At 28.7% G+C, this 17,931-nt stretch overlaps 5 protein-coding genes across 5 annotated transcripts; all 5 read right to left on the reverse strand.

Moving 5' to 3' along the window:
• Positions 1 to 914: 914 nt before the first annotated feature.
• Positions 915 to 1,836, reverse strand: LOC105643485 (major allergen Pru ar 1). The gene is made up of 2 exons (XM_012228613.4): positions 1,559 to 1,836; positions 915 to 1,436 (listed from the first exon to the last, which is right to left on the reverse strand). Exons 1-2 carry the CDS (start codon positions 1,740 to 1,742, stop codon positions 1,147 to 1,149), a joined length of 474 nt encoding a protein of 157 aa, XP_012084003.3. The 5' UTR covers positions 1,743 to 1,836; the 3' UTR covers positions 915 to 1,146.
• A 2,263-nt stretch (positions 1,837 to 4,099) lies between these two features.
• On the reverse strand, positions 4,100 to 4,695 carry LOC105643486 (major allergen Pru ar 1-like). The gene is made up of 2 exons (NM_001308812.1): positions 4,512 to 4,695; positions 4,100 to 4,389 (listed from the first exon to the last, which is right to left on the reverse strand). The coding sequence occupies exons 1-2, from the start codon at positions 4,693 to 4,695 to the stop codon at positions 4,100 to 4,102; spliced, it is 474 nt and encodes a 157-aa protein (NP_001295741.1).
• A 2,617-nt stretch (positions 4,696 to 7,312) lies between these two features.
• Positions 7,313 to 8,174, reverse strand: LOC149495160 (major allergen Pru ar 1-like). The gene is made up of 2 exons (XM_089723639.1): positions 7,926 to 8,174; positions 7,313 to 7,817 (listed from the first exon to the last, which is right to left on the reverse strand). The coding sequence occupies exons 1-2, from the start codon at positions 8,107 to 8,109 to the stop codon at positions 7,528 to 7,530; spliced, it is 474 nt and encodes a 157-aa protein (XP_089579765.1). The 5' UTR covers positions 8,110 to 8,174; the 3' UTR covers positions 7,313 to 7,527.
• Positions 8,175 to 10,109: 1,935 nt separating this feature from the next.
• On the reverse strand, positions 10,110 to 10,932 carry LOC149495161 (major allergen Pru ar 1-like). Its single transcript, XM_089723640.1, has 2 exons — positions 10,623 to 10,932; positions 10,110 to 10,503 (listed from the first exon to the last, which is right to left on the reverse strand). Exons 1-2 carry the CDS (start codon positions 10,804 to 10,806, stop codon positions 10,214 to 10,216), a joined length of 474 nt encoding a protein of 157 aa, XP_089579766.1. The 5' UTR covers positions 10,807 to 10,932; the 3' UTR covers positions 10,110 to 10,213.
• A 2,596-nt stretch (positions 10,933 to 13,528) lies between these two features.
• On the reverse strand, positions 13,529 to 17,294 carry LOC105643489 (uncharacterized). Its single transcript, XM_089724507.1, has 4 exons — positions 17,080 to 17,294; positions 16,689 to 16,999; positions 14,049 to 14,301; positions 13,529 to 13,939 (listed from the first exon to the last, which is right to left on the reverse strand). Exons 1-4 carry the CDS (start codon positions 17,261 to 17,263, stop codon positions 13,650 to 13,652), a joined length of 1,038 nt encoding a protein of 345 aa, XP_089580633.1. The 5' UTR covers positions 17,264 to 17,294; the 3' UTR covers positions 13,529 to 13,649.
• Positions 17,295 to 17,931: the final 637 nt, after the last annotated feature.

A 17,931-nucleotide genomic window follows, 5' to 3' on the forward strand; every position in this document is an offset into this window, starting at 1 on the left:
AGCCCAGTATTTATAGACCATGGAACTTGCAAGATAAGAAATTTTAATGTCAAAGTACTATTAATTATGAAATATTGCAGCTCAATTTATATTGAAAGCCGCCTAATAATAATATTTTAATTTATTTTATTGTAAAATTAATTATTAACATAGTTTTATTGTATTATAATAAAAAATATAAATTTTCTATCGATCATGTGTGGTTTAATTAGTCTTTTTACATATATAAAAAGTGAGAGGTTTCAAATTCAAGTCACTTTCGACCACAAGTGACTTTGGGTTAATGTTGTGTAATAACAAAAAAATAGGGAGAGCTTCGGATAGAATTTTAAAAAAAAAAAAAAAAAAAAAAACTGAAGAGTACTTCAGACAGGGCACATTTCATGCGAGTATTTCATGGAGCAGCCCAAATTAATAATAAAAATAAAACTTTAAATATCTTTTAAATATCAAATTATATTCACATCCAGTGAGTGCCACATTTATAGATTTAGAAATATAATATTTGAAAAATTTATAATTAAAATAATTAAAAGTTATTTATTTATTTTTTTTAATGAATAATAATTTGATTATATTATCAATCCAGAAGTTCAATCATGTAATTAAATTATAGTTAATTTCACATCATTTATAATTAATGTATTTGGTATATACTCCTTTCTTTTTAAAAAATAAGTGTCAGTTTTTTAGCTCCACATATATATTAAGGAATGCAATCAATAATCTAAATTTTGCAAAAATATTTTTTAAAAAAATATCTATTTTATAAAATGTCATTTTTAATTTTCTCAAACTAATATTTATGGATAAAATAACTTATACTTGTGTACCGAGGACATAGTTACTTAGTCCAAACCAAAAAAAATTATTAGAGTCAACATACTCAAGAAAGAAATGCATCATCTACGAAGGAAAAGAAAATTTTAGTAGAATATTTATTGCAAGTCCACGCATTTTACATTTTCACTCCAAAATCCAAATACAAATGCTAAAAGCCATCCATTCAAGTTCAATCCAACAATAATTTTATTACCAAAGCCAAAACAAATTTTGGCATTCATGGAAAAGAGGACAGAAAAAAAAAAAAGAAAACAGGCAAGATCGATGGGCAGTAATTAGGTCATGACTGATGAAATTTTAGTTCTAGGCATCAGGATTTGCGACAAGATAGGCTTCAACAGCCTTGACAAATCCATCGGTCGTATCCTCAGCCTCCTTGATTTTGCTGGGATCGATCTCAGCGTTGCCCTTAGGGTAGTACTTGTTGGTGGCCTTGTAGATGGAACCTCCGCCAGGAGTAGCTACTACTTCTGCCTCGTATGTAGCTTTCTCTACTGTCTCTACCCATGGTTCACCTTCAAATGCAGTGTAGATGTATTTCAAATTCCCTTCATCTACTGCATCTACCTTCACCTTTAAATACACCCCAAACCCTGGAAAAATGAATGTTTTAGTATTCAGTGATCATAATGTAAAAAAATCAAATGTTCAAACTAATTCTTTTTAATCAACAACTATTGCAATACACCCGAATAGAATAAGTAAACAAACAAACCTTCTTTAAAGTCGGTTTGCTTAATGGTTCCAACTCCTCCATCTCCCTGAAGAAGCACGACGCTTTTGATGAACTGGGGGAGAATTTTAGGGGCATAGACATGAGCTTCAAGGAGTAAGGCCTTGTACAACTTGGCTGGGGGGACTGCAGTAGCAATCTCAGTCTGAGTAGTAAGAATAGCCATAGTCGATCGGTAATCCTTAATTTGAAACAAAGTAAAAATATAGAAGAAGGTATTAGGAAATGTATATTTGGTGTTTGTGGCGAAAAATGCAAGAGCTAAGGGAGGTATTTATACACAGATAACAAAGGATTTGGCATTCACTCGCACTTGAGTCAAAATGTGCAGGTTTGTAATATAAATGTAAATGCTATCTTGATTTGTTTTTGTTTAGCATTTTTACATTGCAGGTCTCTTGGCGCAGCTTGTTTCCTTTGACCAAGTGTAATGGCGCTGGACATAAATTATTCAATTGAGGATCATGATGTTATTAATTATTATTATGGGTGCATACCTTCAAGATATATATAAATTAAGGTTCTTTATTATTAATAATATTGTTCAATTTCTTTCTAGATGGTCCATTTTGACGGTGCTACATTGTAACATATTGTTACCTTTATACACTTGGTTTGGAATGGGCCTTTCCCTTCAGACAGCGCACATTCCATACGAGGATTTCATGGAGCAGCACAATTTTGTCGCTCCTAAGCAACGTGGGACGCATTAAGTACGTATCGTCATTTTTTTAACAATTAATAACAAAAATAAGATTTTAAATGCCTTTGAGTATCAAATCACAACTAGTTATTCACATTTATAGATTTAAAAAATATATTTTTTTAATTTATAGAGTAGTCGTCCTTAAAAAATATCTGTAGTCAAAAGGATTTGAAATTAAGATCTCCCGCTCTTTACATAAGTGAAAAAACAAATCAGACCATCACCTGATTGACCGTAAATTTAAAAATATTACACTTGAAAAATGTGTAATTAAAATAATTAAGAAATTTATTATTTTTATTTAATGAATAATAATTGACTATATTATTAATACAAAAAATTACAACAATTAGAATTTATCAATCCTAACTCCGTTAAAATCTAACTCCGTCCCTGATCATCTTCTTTACTCTGATAAATTTTTTTCATATTCATGACTTTCAGTAAGATAGTAAGAATTCAACTAATGGTTAGATGAAGAGGTTAGAAGTAGAATAATTTACTTGAATATAATAAGTGTTCCTTTCGTAAATTATAAATGCTAAATTTTGCTTTTTCATTTTTTTCATAATTGGATATGTAATTCGATTTGAAATTGATTTTTAAGTCAATTTAGATCATAAAATTTGAATTTATAATTAATTTATCCTTTTTTTTTTTTCAAAAAGTAGTAAGATATTTATAGACCATGGAACTTGCATGATAAGAATTTTTAATGTTAGAGTACCATTAATTATGAAATATTCCAGCTCAATTTATATTGAAAGCCGCCTAGTAATAATATTTTAATTTATTTTATTGTAAAATTAATTATTAACATAATCTTATTGTATTATAATAAAAATATAAATTTTCTATCAATCATGTGTGATTTAATTGGCTTTTCACTCATATAAAAAGTGAGATGTCTCAAATTCGAATCACTTTCTACCACAAGTGACTTAGGGTTAATGTTGTATAATCAACAAAAAATAGGGAGAGCTTCAGATAGAATTTTAAAATTTAAAAAAAAAAAAAAAACTGAAGAGTACTTCAGACAGGGCACATTTCATGCGAGTATTTCATGGAGCAGCCCAAATTAATAAAAAAAAAAAAAATTTTAAATATCTTTTGAATATCAAATTATATTCACATCCAGCGAGTGCTATATTTATAGATTTACAAATATAATATTTGAAAAATTTATAATTAAAATAATTAAAATTTATTTATTTATTTATTTTTTGAATGAATAATAATTTGACTATATTATCAATTCAGAAGTTCAGTAATGTGATTAAATTATGTTTAATTTCACATCATTTATAATTAATGTATTTGGTATATACTCCTTTCTTTTTAAAAAATAAGTGTCTTTTTTTAGCTCGACATATATATTAAGGAATGCAATCAATAATCTAAATTTTGCAAAAATATTTAAAATATATATATATATATTTTATAAAATATCATTTTTAATTTTCTCAAACTAATATTTATGGATAAAATAACTTATACTTGTGTACCGAGGACATAGTTACTTAGTCCAAACCAAAAAAAATTATTAGAGTCAACATACTCGAGAAAGAAATGCATCATCTTATGAAGGAAAATAAAATTTTAGTAGAATATTTATTGCAAGTCCACGCATTTTACATTTTCACTCCAAAATCCAAATACAAATGCTAAAAGCCATCCATTCAAGTTCAATCCAACAATAATTTTATTACCAAAGCCAAAACAAATTTTGGCATTCATGGAAAGAGGACAGAAAAAAAAAAAGAAAACAGGCAAGATCGATGGGCAGTAATTAGGTCATGACTGATGAAATTTTAGTTCTAGGCATCAGGATTTGCGACAAGATAGGCTTCAACAGCCTTGACAAATCCATCGGTCATATCCTCAGCCTCCTTGATTTTGCTGGGATCGATCTCAGCGTTGCCCTTAGGGTAGTACTTGTTGGTGGCCTTGTAGATGGAACCTCCGCCAGGAGTAGCTACTACTTCTGCCTCGTATGTAGCTTTCTCTACTGTGTCTACCCATGGTTCACCTTCAAATGCAGTGTAGATGTATTTCAAATTCCCTTCATCTACTGCATCTACCTTCACCTTTAAATACACCCCAAACCCTGGAAAAATGAATGTTTTAGTATTTAGTGATCATAATGTAAAAAAATCAAATGTTCAAACTAATTCTTTTTAATCAACAACTATTGCAATACACCCGAATAAAATAAGTAAACAAACAAACCTTCTTTAAAGTCGGTTTGCTTAATGGTTCCAACTCCTCCATCTCCCTGAAGAAGCACGATGCTTTTGATGGACTGGGGGAGAATTTTAGGGGCATAGACATGAGCTTCAAGGAGTAAGGCCTTGTACAACTTGGCTGGGGGGACTGCAGTGGCAATCTCAGTCTGAGTAGTAAGAATAGCCATGGTAATCCTTAATTTGAAACAAAGTAAAAATATAGAAGAAGGTATTAGGAAATGTATACTTGGTGTTTGTGGCGAAAAATGCAAGAGCTAAGGGAGGTATTTATACACAGATAACAAAGGATTGGCATTCACTCGCACTTGAGTCAAAATGTGCAGGTTTTCAATATAAATGTAAATGCTATCTTGATTTGTTTTTGTTTAGCATTTTTACATTGCAGGTCTCTTGGCGCAGCTTGTTTCCTTTGACCAAGTGTAATGGCGCTAGACATAAATTATTCAATTGAGGATCATGATGTTATTAATTATTATTGTTATTATTGGTCCATACCTTCAAGATATATATAAATTAAGGTTCTTTAATTATTAATAATATTGTTCAATTTCTTTCTAGATGGTCCATTTTGACGGTGCTACATTGTAATATATTGTTACCTTTATACACTTGGTTTGGAATGGGTGAAAGAAAGTTTATCCTCTCCCTTTTGTTATAAAATAAAAAAAAAAGATAATGTTAGATACGAATATTATAAATACATTTTTTTGCATGAATAATATAAAAAAATAAATCTAAAGAGAGAAAGGTGATTGTGTTTGTTGCATATGTAAGACGTTAAAGAGAAGCCAGTATTATAGACCTTGGAACTTGCAACATAAGAAATTCCAATGCCAGAGTACAATTAATTATGAATTAATTTATACTGAAAGCCCCCTAATTAATTTATTATATTGTAATAATCACACAACTTTTATTGATATAATTAATGATTTACATAATTTTATCGTATTCTAAAAAATAATGTAGTGTTTTTATCAATCAGGTGTGTTTGTTTGGATTATAAGTGTTTTCATCAAATTACTGAATCAGAAGAAGACTATTATATTCTATAATCTATAATCTTATTTCAAACGAATAAAAAAAATTATGAAGAGAGCTTCTGTTGATAGAATCAATTTTAAAATTTAAAAAAATAAAAAAATTTTGCGAGTGCTTCAGACAGCGCACATTCCATATGAGGATTTCATGGAGCAGCCCAATTTTGTCGCACCTAAGCAACGTGGGACGCATTAAGTACGTATCGTCATTTTTTTAAAAATTAATAAAAAAAATAAGATTTTAAATGCCTTTGAATATCAAATCACACCTAGTTATTCACATTTGTAGATTAAAAAAAATATATTTTTTAATTTATGGAGTAGTCGTCCTTAAAAAATAACTGTAGTCAAGAGCATTTGAAATTAAGATCTCTCACTCTTCACATAAATGAGAAAACAAATCAGATCACCACTTAATTGGCCGTAAATTAAAAAATATGGCAATTGAGAAATGTGTAATTAAAATAATTAAGAAATTTAATTATTTTTTATTTAATGAATAATAATTACTATATTATTAATCCAAAAAATTACAACAATTAGAATTTATCAATCCTTAAAATAAAAAAAATATGAAAAAAAACATAATTAAAAATTATATTTCGTTGAATTAATTATTATTCTATTGTTTTGAGATTTTTTTTGGTAAGTAACATAAATCTATGTTATTAAATTATTAATTCTAAGCTATGCAAAATTAATTGTACATATTAATGAAATTTTTTGGCCACAAACGGTAAATATGTCATCTTCATGGGCGGAGGGATGGGACTGGGGAGGCCGGGCCCCTCTAAACTCTAGAATTTTTCCTATTTTTGCTTTATAATTTAATAAAAAAAATATTTTTCTTCATTTTGGTCCCTTGACTTTTAAAATTTTTATTTTGACCACTCTGAATTCTAAAATCTAACTCCCACCTGATCATCTTCTTTATTTTGATAAATTTTTTTGATATTCACGACTTTCAGTAGGATAGTAAGAATTCAACTAATAGTTAGATGAAGAGGTTAGAAATAGAATAATTTACTTGAATAAAATAAGTGTTCCTTTCGTTAATAAGTTAAATGTTAAATTTTGCTTTTTCATTTTTTTCATAATTGGATATGTAATTCGATTTGAAATTGATTTTTAAGTCAATTTAGATCATAAAATTTGAATTTGTAATTAATTTATCCTTTTTTTTTTTTTTCAAAAAGTAGTAAGATATTAAATTTTTATTTTTGAAATAATAAAAATTAACAATCGAAGACTAAAGAAAAAAAAATGTAAAATTAAAAGACATTTTGTTTCGATTCTTGTTTTCTTCTCCTCTTGGATGATAAGATTGAGTTTCTGTCTATTGTTATTATTATTTTTAAAATTTTGAAAGGATATTTAAAAAAGTAATATTATATATACTAAAAAAAAAGAAGTAATAATATATTACTTTTTTACCAATAATAAGATACATAGAGTCAAAACCTAAGTCTTAAATTGAAGATTTAAATTCAACATTTTCCCCTGTTACTTAGATGGTAAGTGATCTCAAAATTTTATAAGAGTAAGAATACAAATTTAATTTTCATAATTACACTTTTACATACAGCCCGAGAGAAATTATAACCCTAAATAAAAAAAAATAAAACTTAACATATAGTCAAAGTATCAACTGTCTAGCATTTGCGTCGACAGTGACATATATAGATACATGGGCGAAACCAAAATTATTAGATTAAACACAATATTAATCAAGAACAAGAAAATATTAGTAGAAATCGAATATTTATTGCAAGTTCAAGGCATTTTACATTTTCACTCTCCAAAATCCAAAAACAAATACAAATGCTAAAAGCCATCCATTCAACCCAATACTGCATACACAAACTTTATTATCATGCCAAAAACACTCGTAGAAAAGAGAAAAAGAAACAAGCAAGATCGATGGGCAGTAATTGGGACACGGCTTATGAAATTTTAGTTTCAGGCATCAGGATTTGCCACAAGATAGGCTTCAACAGCCTTGACAAGTCCTTCGGTTTTTTCTTCAGCATCCTTGATTTTGCTGATATCGATCTCAGCGTTGCCCTTAGGGTAGTACTTGTTGGTGGCCTTGTAGATGGATCCTCCGCCAGGAGCAGCTACTACTTGTGTCTCATACGTAGCTTTTTCTACCGTATCTACCCACGGCTCACCTTCAAACGCAGTGTAGACGAATTTCAAGTTGGCTTCATCTACTGCATCTACCTTGACCTTTAAGTAGACTCCAAACCCTGCATGTCGAAAAAAAAAAATCAAATATTCAAATTCTGATGAACTAATTCTTTTTATATCAACAGTTATATTGCAATGCACCCAAATAAACAAACAAACAGACAAACCTTCTACAAAGTTGGTTTTCTTAATAGTTCCAGCACCTCCATCTCCCTGAAGAATATCGATGCTTTTGATGAACTGGTGGAGAATTTTAGGGGCATAGACATGAGCTTCAAAGAGTAAAGCCTTGAACAACTTGGCTGGGGGAACTGCAGTAGCAATCTCAGTCTGAGTAGTAACAACAGCCATGATCTTTGAAGAATATAAAAATAACGAGTAAGGTAATGTATGTTTGGTGGGTGTGGGGAAATGCAAGAGCTAAGGAAGGTATTTATAGATGGAGACATCAAAGAATTCGCACTCGCTGGCACTTAAAAGTCAAATTTGCTGGCTATAACTGTAGATGCAAATTCTATCTTGATTTGTTCTTGTTTGGCATCTTTACATTGGAGATCTCCTGGCTCTGCATGGTTTCTATTGTCCAAGTGTAATGGCGGGAGACAGAAAGTATTCAATTGAGGATCATGATGATATTAATTATTATTATTATTATTATTATTATTACTGTTATTGGTTCACACATTCTAGATATAGAAATTAAGGTTCTTGGTCGGAGTTTTAATAATGTTGTTCAAATACTTTTCTAGATGGTCCATTTTGACGTTCATATATGTATATGATGAAGTAGTAGTACTATATACTGTTACCTGTGTACACCTGGTTTGCAATGGGTGAAAGAAACTTTAATAAACTACGGCGAGCTAAATGCTCAGAGGTTTAATCTCTCCTTTTTGTAAATAAAAAACCAAAAAAAAAAAAAAAATGCTATGATAAGATAAAAAGTATGGTCGGGTAATGGTATTTTTTTTATAATGTTTAATAATTTTGTATTGTTTAATTATTCTTAGAAGATAATATTAATATTTCGTTTGTTTCTGTAAAATAACTTGTAAAAAATATTTTCCAAATGATTGATTTTTTATTGTTTGGTTGTAATATTTAAAATTAGTTAAAAATATTAATTAAATTCTTTTTCTCATAAGACCATAAAAATATTAATAATAATAGAAATTTTATAATTTTAAAATTTTATTGTTAAATATGAGAAGAATGAAAAAAAAAATGTAAATTATGAAAGCTGCCGGTGGCCAGCGATGGTGGTCGGTGGTAAATGGTGACTGATAGTAATGACTATGATGATTAATAAATTACAAAAAATGTGGATTTATAAGGTTTATCAACGTCCGGAAAATGTTTTATTATCTCGAAATTGAGAAGTTGTTTTCCTTAAAAAATGACTTATTTTTTTTTAATCAGAAAAATATTTTCCGTTGATTTATTTTACTGAACGCCCCAAACAACAGAAAATTGTGAAAAATATTTTTCTGCACGTTATTTTACGGTAATAAACGGAGGCTAAATATGAATAAATATCTTTTTTCATGAAAGTTTTTGTTTTAAATATATAAATTGATTAAAATTATTTTTTAATGAAATAATATAGATAATATAAAAAATTAAAACTTTTAAGTCTTTTCAACATTCCACTTTAGTGGGTTGAAAATTTGATGATTTTGAGATATTTTAACCTAAAGCAAAAATAAAATAAAATAAAATAAAAAGCTGAGTTGAAAATTTTTTAATCTCCTTTCTTAAGATTTCTTACATGGGCCTTTGCCTAGTTATATATGTAAAAATAAATTCTCATTTCTCAAACACACTTATTAAATTTAAAGCAAACCAAAAAATCACCTGATTAGCTAAATTATACTTTATTTTGATAATATTTATCTTGGAAAGATATTCACTTTCACGAGTATTTATATAATTTCTGAAAATAATTTTAAAAATAAAATTTTAAATTCCAAAATACTAACAACACGTTACCATATTAAAAGAAAATATAATAAATTGGTATTTTAATTTAATTTAAACGTTAACATCTTGAAAATATAAAATCAATGTATTACATTATGGTTGGGGAAAAACAAATTATGGAAAATTTTAAGACAGTTGAATTAAGCACACCTCTAAGCAAATCCTGATGACTATTATGAATATTATATATGTTTAATTAAGATTGTTAAGGTCATCGGCAAATCCGTAGTTATCAAAAGTCAATTAAGACCAATAGTTTCTATATTGATTAATGAACTTATGAGTATATATTTATATATATGCAATTTTTTGAAAGTAATTTCATTTATATATATATATATGTGTGTGTGTGTGTTTCAGGAGTAATAACATGAAGAAAATAGAAAAAGTTGATGACATTATTATAAAAAAAAAAAAAAGAAAACAGGCAAGATCGATGGGCAGTAATTAGGTCATGACTGATGAAATTTTAGTTTTAGGCATCAGGATTTGCCACAAGATAGGCTTCAACAGCCTTGATAAATCCATCGGTCATATCCTCAGCCTCCTTGATTTTGCTGGGATCGATCTCAGCGTTGCCCTTAGGGTAGTACTTGTTGGTGGCCTTGTAGATGGAACCTCCGCCAGGAGTAGCTACTACTTCTGCCTCATATGTAACTTTCTCTACTGTCTGTACCCATGGTTCACCTTCAAATGCAGTGTAGATGAATTTCAAATTCCCTTCATCTACTGCATCTACCTTCACCTTTAAATACACCCCAAACCCTGGAAAAATGAATGTTTTAGTATTTAGTGATCATAATGTAAAATCAAATGTTCAAACTAATTCTTTTTAATCAACAACTATTGCAATACACCCGAATAAAATAAGTAAGCAAACAAACCTTCTTTAAAGTCGGTTTGCTTAATGGTTCCAACTCCTCCATCTCCCTGAAGAAGCACGATGCTTTTGATGAACTGGGGGAGAATTTTAGGGGCATAGACATGAGCTTCAAGGAGTAAGGCCTTGTACAACTTGGCTGGGGGGACTGCAGTAGCAATCTCAGTCTGAGTAGTAAGAATAGCCATGGTAATCCTTAATTTGAAACAAAGTAAAAATATAGAAGAAGGTATTAGGAAATGTATACTTGGTGTTTGTGGCGAAAAATGCAAGAGCTAAGGGAGGTATTTATACACAGATAACAAAGGATTGGCATTCACTCGCACTTGAGTCAAAATGTGCAGGTTTGTAATATAAACGTAAATGCTATCTTGATTTGTTTTTGTTTAGCATTTTTATATTGCAGATCTTTTGGCGCAGGTTGTTTCCATTGACCAAGTGTAATGGCGCTAGACATAAAATAATCAATTGAGGATCATGATGTTATTAATTATAATTATTGGTCCATACCTTCTAGATATATATAAATTAAGGTTCTTTAATTATTAATAATATTGATCAATTACCTTCTAGATGGTCCATTTTGACGGTGCTATATTATAACATATTGTTACCTTTATACACTTGGTTTGGAATGGGTGAAAGAAAGTTTATCCTCTCCCTTTTGTTAAAAAATAATAATAAAAAGATAATATTAGATATGAATATTATAAATATATATTTTTGCATGAATAATATAAAAAATTAAATCTAAAGAGAGAGAGGGGTGATTGTGTTTGTTGCATATGTAAGATGTTAAAGAGAAGCCAGTATTATAGACCATGGAACTTGCAACATAAGAAATTCCAATGCCAGAGTACAATTAATTATGAATTAATTTATACTGAAAGCCGCCTAATTAATTTATTATATTGTAATAATCACACAACTTCTATTGATATAATTAATGATTTACATAATTTTATTGTATTCTAACAAATAATATAATGTTTCTATCAATCAGGTGTGTTTGTTTCGACTATAAATGTTTTTATCAAATTAGTAAATCAGAAGAAAACTACTGTATTCTATAATCCATAATATTATTTCGGCATCGTGTAACGAATAAAAAAAATTATAAGAGAGCTTCTGTTGATAGGATCAATTTTAAAATTAAAATAAATAAATAAATTTTGGAGTACTTCAGACAGCGCACATTTCATACGAGGATTTCATGGAGAAGCCCAATTTCGTCGCTCCTAAGCAACGTGGGACGCATTAAGTAGGTATCTTCATTTTTTAAAAAATTAATAACAAAAATAAGATTTTAAATGCCTTTGACTATCAAATCACATCTAGTTATTCACATTTGTAGATTTAAAAAATATATATTTTTTAATTTATGGAAGGGCTATATAATAAGGGTAGTCGTCTTTAAAAACTACCTGTAGTAAAGAGGATTTGAAATTAAAATCTCCCACTCTTTACATAAGTGATAAAACAAATCAGACCATTACTTGATTGGCTGTAAATTTAAAAATATGGCACTTGAGAAATGTGTAATTAAAATAATTAAAAATCTTATTTTTTATTTAATGAATAATAATTTGACTATATTATTAATCAAAAAATTACAACAATTAGAATTTATCAATCCTTAAAATAAAAAAAAAATATGAAAAAAAACATAATTAAAAATTATATTTCTTTGAATTAATTATTATTCTATTGTTTTGAGATTTTTTTTGTAAGTAACGTAAATCTATGTTATTAAATTATTAAGTCTAAGCTATGCGAAATTAATTGTACACATTAATGAAATTTTTTGGCCACATACGGTAAATATGTCATCTTCATGGGCGGAGGGATGGGGCTGGGGAGGCCGGGCCCCTCTAAACTCTAGAATTTTTCCTATTTTTGCTTTATAATTTAATAAAAAAAATATTTTTCTTTATTTTGGTCCCTCGACTTTTAAAATTTTTATTTTAACCTCTCTAAATTCTAAAATCTAACTCCGTCCTGATCATCTTCTTTATTATGATAAATTTTTTTCATATTCATGACTTTCAGTAAAACAGTAAGAATTCAACTAATGATTAGATGAGGAGGTTAGAAGTAGAATTATTTACTTGAATATAATAAGTGTTCCTTTCGTTAATAAGTTAAATGCTAAATTTTGCTTTTTCATTTTTTCATAATTGGATATGTAATTCGATTTGAAATTGATTTTTAAGTCAATTTAGATCATAAAATTTGAATTTATAATTAATTTATCCTTTTTTTTTTTTTCAAAAAGTAGTAAGATATTAAATTTTTACTTTTGAAATAATAAAAATTAACAATCGAAGATTAAAGAAAAAAAAATGTAAAATTAAAAGACATTTTGTTTCTATTCTTGTTTTCTTCTCCTCTTGGATGATAAGATTGAGTTTCTGTCTATTGTTATTATTATTTTTAAAATTTTGAAAGGATATTTAAAAAAGTAATATTATATATACTAAAAAAAAAAGAAGTAATAATATATTACTTTTTTACCAATAATAAGATACATAGAGTCAAAACCTAAGTCTTAAATTGAAGATTTAAATTCAACATTTTCTCCAGTTACTTGGATGATAAGTGATCTCAAAAATTTATAAGAGTAAGAATACAAATTTAATTTTCATAATTACACTTTCGAGAGAAATTATAACCCTAAATAAAAAAAAGAATAAATCTTAACATATAGTCAAAGTATCAACTGTCTAGCATTTGCGTCGACAGTGACATATATAGATACATGGGCGAAACCCCAAAATTATTAGATTAAACACAACATTAATCAAGAACAAGAAAATATTAGTAGAAATAGAATGTTTATTGCAAGTCAAGGCATTTTACATTTTCACTCTCCAAAATCCAAAAACAAATACAAATGCTAAAAGCCATCCATTCAACCCAATACTGCACACACAAACTTTATTATCATGCCAAAAACACTCATAGAAAAGAGAAAAAGAAACAAGCAAGATCGATGGGCAGTAATTGGGACACGGCTTATGAAATTTTAGTTTCAGGCATCAGGATTTGCCACAAGATAGGCTTCAACAGCCTTGACAAGTCCTTCGGTCTTCTCTTCAGCATCCTTGATTTTGCTGATATCGATCTCAGCGTTGCCCTTAGGGTAGTACTTGTTGGTGGCCTTGTAGATGGATCCTCCGCCAGGAGCAGCTACTACTTGTGTCTCATACGTAGCTTTTTCTACCGTATCTACCCACGGCTCACCTTCAAACGCAGTGTAGACGAATTTCAAGTTGGCTTCATCTACTGCATCTACCTTGACCTTTAAGTAGACTCCAAACCCTGCATGTCGAAAAAAAAAAAATCAAATATTCAAATTCTGATCAACTAATTCTTTTTATATCAACAGTTATATTGCAATGCACCCAAATAAACAAACAAACAGACAAACCTTCTACAAAGTTGGTTTTCTTAATAGTTCCAGCACCTCCATCTCCCTGAAGAATATCGATGCTTTTGATGAACTGGTGGAGAATTTTAGGGGCATAGACATGAGCTTCAAAGAGTAAAGCCTTGAACAACTTGGCTGGGGGAACTGCAGTAGCAATCTCAGTCTGAGTAGTAACAACAGCCATGATCTTTGAAGAATATAAAAATAACGAGTAAGGTAATGTATGTTTGGTGGGTGTGGGGAAATGCAAGAGCTAAGGAAGGTATTTATAGATAGAGACATCAAAGAATTCGCACTCGCTCGCACTTAAAAGTCAAATTTGCTGGCTATAACTGTAGATGCAAATTCTATCTTGATTTGTTCTTGTTTGGCATCTTTACATTGGAGATCTCCTGGCTCTACATGGTTTCTATTGTCCAAGTGTCATGGCGGGAGACAGAAAGTATCCAATTGAGGATCGTGATGTTATTAATTATTATTATTATTACTGTTATCGGTCCATACATTCTAGATATGTAGAAATTAAGGTTCTTCATATGACTATTAATAATCTTGCTCAAATACTTTTCTAGATGGTCAATTTTGACGGTCAAATATGTATATAATGAAGTAGTACGTAGTACTACACACTGATACCTGTATATACCTGGTTTGCAATGGGTGAAAGAAACTTTAATAAACTACGGCGAGCTAAATGCTCAGAGGTTTATCTCTCCTTTTTGTAAATAAAAAACCAAAAAAAAAAAAAAAAAAAAAAAAAAGCTATGATAAGATAAAAGTATGGTAGGGTAATGGTATTTTTTTTATAATGTTTAATAATTTTGTATTGTTTAATTATTCTTAGAAGATAATATTAATACTCTGTTTGTTTCTGTAAAATAATTTGCTGAAAAATATTTTTCGTGGAAAATATTTTCTTTAAAAAATATTTTCCAAATGATTTATTTTTTGTTATTTGGTTGTAATATTTAAAATTAGTTAAAAATATTAATTAAAGTCTTTATCTCATAAGACCATAAAAATATTAATAATAATAATAGAACTTTTATAATTTTAAAATTTTATTGTTAAATATGAGAAGAATGAAAAAAAAATATAAATTATGAAAGCCGCCGGTGGCCAGCGGTGGTAGTGGTCGGTGGTAAATGGTGACCTGTAATAATGACTATGATGATTAATAAATTAGAAAAATGTGGATTTATAAAATTTGTCAACGTCCGGGAAATGTTTTACTATTTTGAAATTGAGAAGTTATTTTCCTTAAAAAATGACTTAATTTTTCTTTAATCAGAAAAATATTTTCCATTGACTTGTTTTTTTGAACGCCTTAAACAACGGAAAATTGTGAAAAATATTTTTCTGCATGTTATTTTACGGAAATAAACGGAGGCTAAATATGAAGATTATAAATATCTTTTTTCATGAAAGTTTTTGTTTTAAATATATAAATTGATTAAAATTATTTTTTAATGAAATAATATAGATAATATAAAAAATTAAAACTTTTAACTCTTTTCAACATTCCACTTTAGTGGGTTGAAAATTTGATGATTTTGAGATATTTTAACCTAAAGCAAAAAAAAAAAAAAAAAATTAAAAATTAAAAAATTAAAAAGCTGAGTTGAAAATTTTTTAATCTCCTTTCTTAAGATTTCTTACATGGGCTTTGCCTAGTCATATATGTAAAAATAAATTATCATTTCTTAAACACACTTATTAAATTTAAAGCCAACCCGAAAACCATTTGATTGGCTAAATTATACTTCATTTTGATAATATTTATCTTGGAAAGATATTCACTTTCATGAGTATTTATATAATTTCTGAAAATAATTTTAAAAATAAAATTTTAAATTCCAAAATACTAACAACACGTTACCATATTAAAAGAAAATATAAATTGGTATTTTAATTTAATTTAAACGTTAACATCTTGAAAATATAAAATCAATGTGTTAAATCATGGTTGGGGAAAAACAAATTATGGAAAATTTTAAGGCAGTTGAATTAAGCACACCTCTAAGCAAATCCTGATGACTATTATGAATATTATATATGTTTAATTAAGATTGTTAAGGTCATCAGCAAATCGGTAGTTATCAAAAGTCAATTAAGACCAATAGTTTCTATATTGATTAATGAACTTATGAGTATATATTTATATATATGCAATTTTTTGAAATTAATTTCATTTATTTTAATGTGAGTTTGTAAAAGCATCTTTCTTTTTTTTTTTTAATGAAATTATTTTTTTAATATTTTAATTTATCCTTTGACTAGAAATTAAAATATTTTTTTCTTTAATTGATTTTTAAGTCATCGGATACCAAAAAATGCAAAGCAAAGCATTGAACTAAAATTAATTTGTATAATCAAATTAATTTAATTTGGAGGTGCATATATATAGTAATAACATGAAGAAAATAGACAAAGTTGATGACATTATTATAAAAAAATAAGTACAATACTTTACTGGAAGTACTAAAAACTTTTACACTCCATGATCCAAGATAATTAAACTTTTTAGTTATAAAAAAAAAAAAAAGGATTAGATTTATTAAGATGTTTTATTGCAACTGGGTTTTGCTCATAACAATGGCTTATTAATTAAAAAAAAATAGGCATGTAAATATATAATTATGCATCAGGATTTGCTATAGCATAAGCTTCATATAGCTTGAAAACTCCTTTAAAGACTTCAATGGTCTTGATTAGACTAGTTCGAACTTCCTCTTCGTCCACATCAGCGCCATCCACTGTATATCCCTTGCAGCTTCTTGTGGCCATGGTTCCACCGCTGGGAGTAGGTTCAAGCTTTAGCACGAAAGACATTTTCTCGAGTTTACTTGTATCTATCAGAGTTGGATCGCCTCCAATTATAGAATAGTGAAATATACAATTCTCTTTGTCCAGCCAATCAACCGTCTCGACAACATGCGATATTGGACTGCCTGAACGTTTTGAAAATCAAGTTATTAGAAAACATATATATTGTGAATTTAACGGTATTAATTTCAAAATATGTACTAACCATTTCCAAAGCTCATTTTCCTGATAGTTCCAGGGCCTCCATCTCCTTGAAGAGTCTCGAAACTAGTGATAGCACCAGGCAGAACCTTAGGGACATAGATTTCAGGTTCCAGGATGATCATCCTGAACAGCCTGGCGGGTGGGATTGAGCTCTCAATTTTGCCTTCATAAGTCACAATACCCATAGTTACAAACTATATGATTTAAATAATTAATTATAGATTATACAAGGACGAGGTGTAAAGCTCGATCGTATGGCTCTGCTATTTATAGTTAAACATTTCCTTCAGTTTAACATAAAATACTTGTTCGATTTTTGACAGGAGAACTAGCCATTTGGAGGGACATGCACATGCACATGCGCATGCACATGCACGTGTCAAGAAAGACTAAAAACAAATTCAATTTCAGCTACCCTATTTTGACTTTTCAATGGAACCAATATGGTAGTTGTCCAGATGCCAAGAAAGACAAGAGTTTCTGTTGTAAGAATCATCTCATCTGCAGAAACAATGGTTAGATTATAATTTTTATACTGGGACTATCATTTTAATTTCACATAAATTGTTATTATCATTTTTAATTATTTATTCCATAATAATAATTTGACAGCTAGCCTATTTGGACTTTCGAGTGGACCAATAGCAATGCAAACTTGAAAGAGAGAAAAAAGAAAACAAATTCAATAATTCATTTCGCAGCTAACCTCTGTAGACTGGCTGCTGATCAGATTGAATTTTATATCTACTGGCTGCTGATCACTAGTACCAAGTCAAGTCTTTGTTCTCTTTCCACTATCTTTTCTTTTAAAAATAGGGAGTAAATTATGTGATACATACTCGTGACTTTGTCA

The sequence above is a fragment of the Jatropha curcas genome, chromosome 7, assembly GCF_041381405.1.
Source record: "Jatropha curcas cultivar XTBG-Jc1 chromosome 7, XTBG_Jcur_1.0, whole genome shotgun sequence".
NCBI lineage: Eukaryota > Viridiplantae > Streptophyta > Magnoliopsida > Malpighiales > Euphorbiaceae > Jatropha > Jatropha curcas.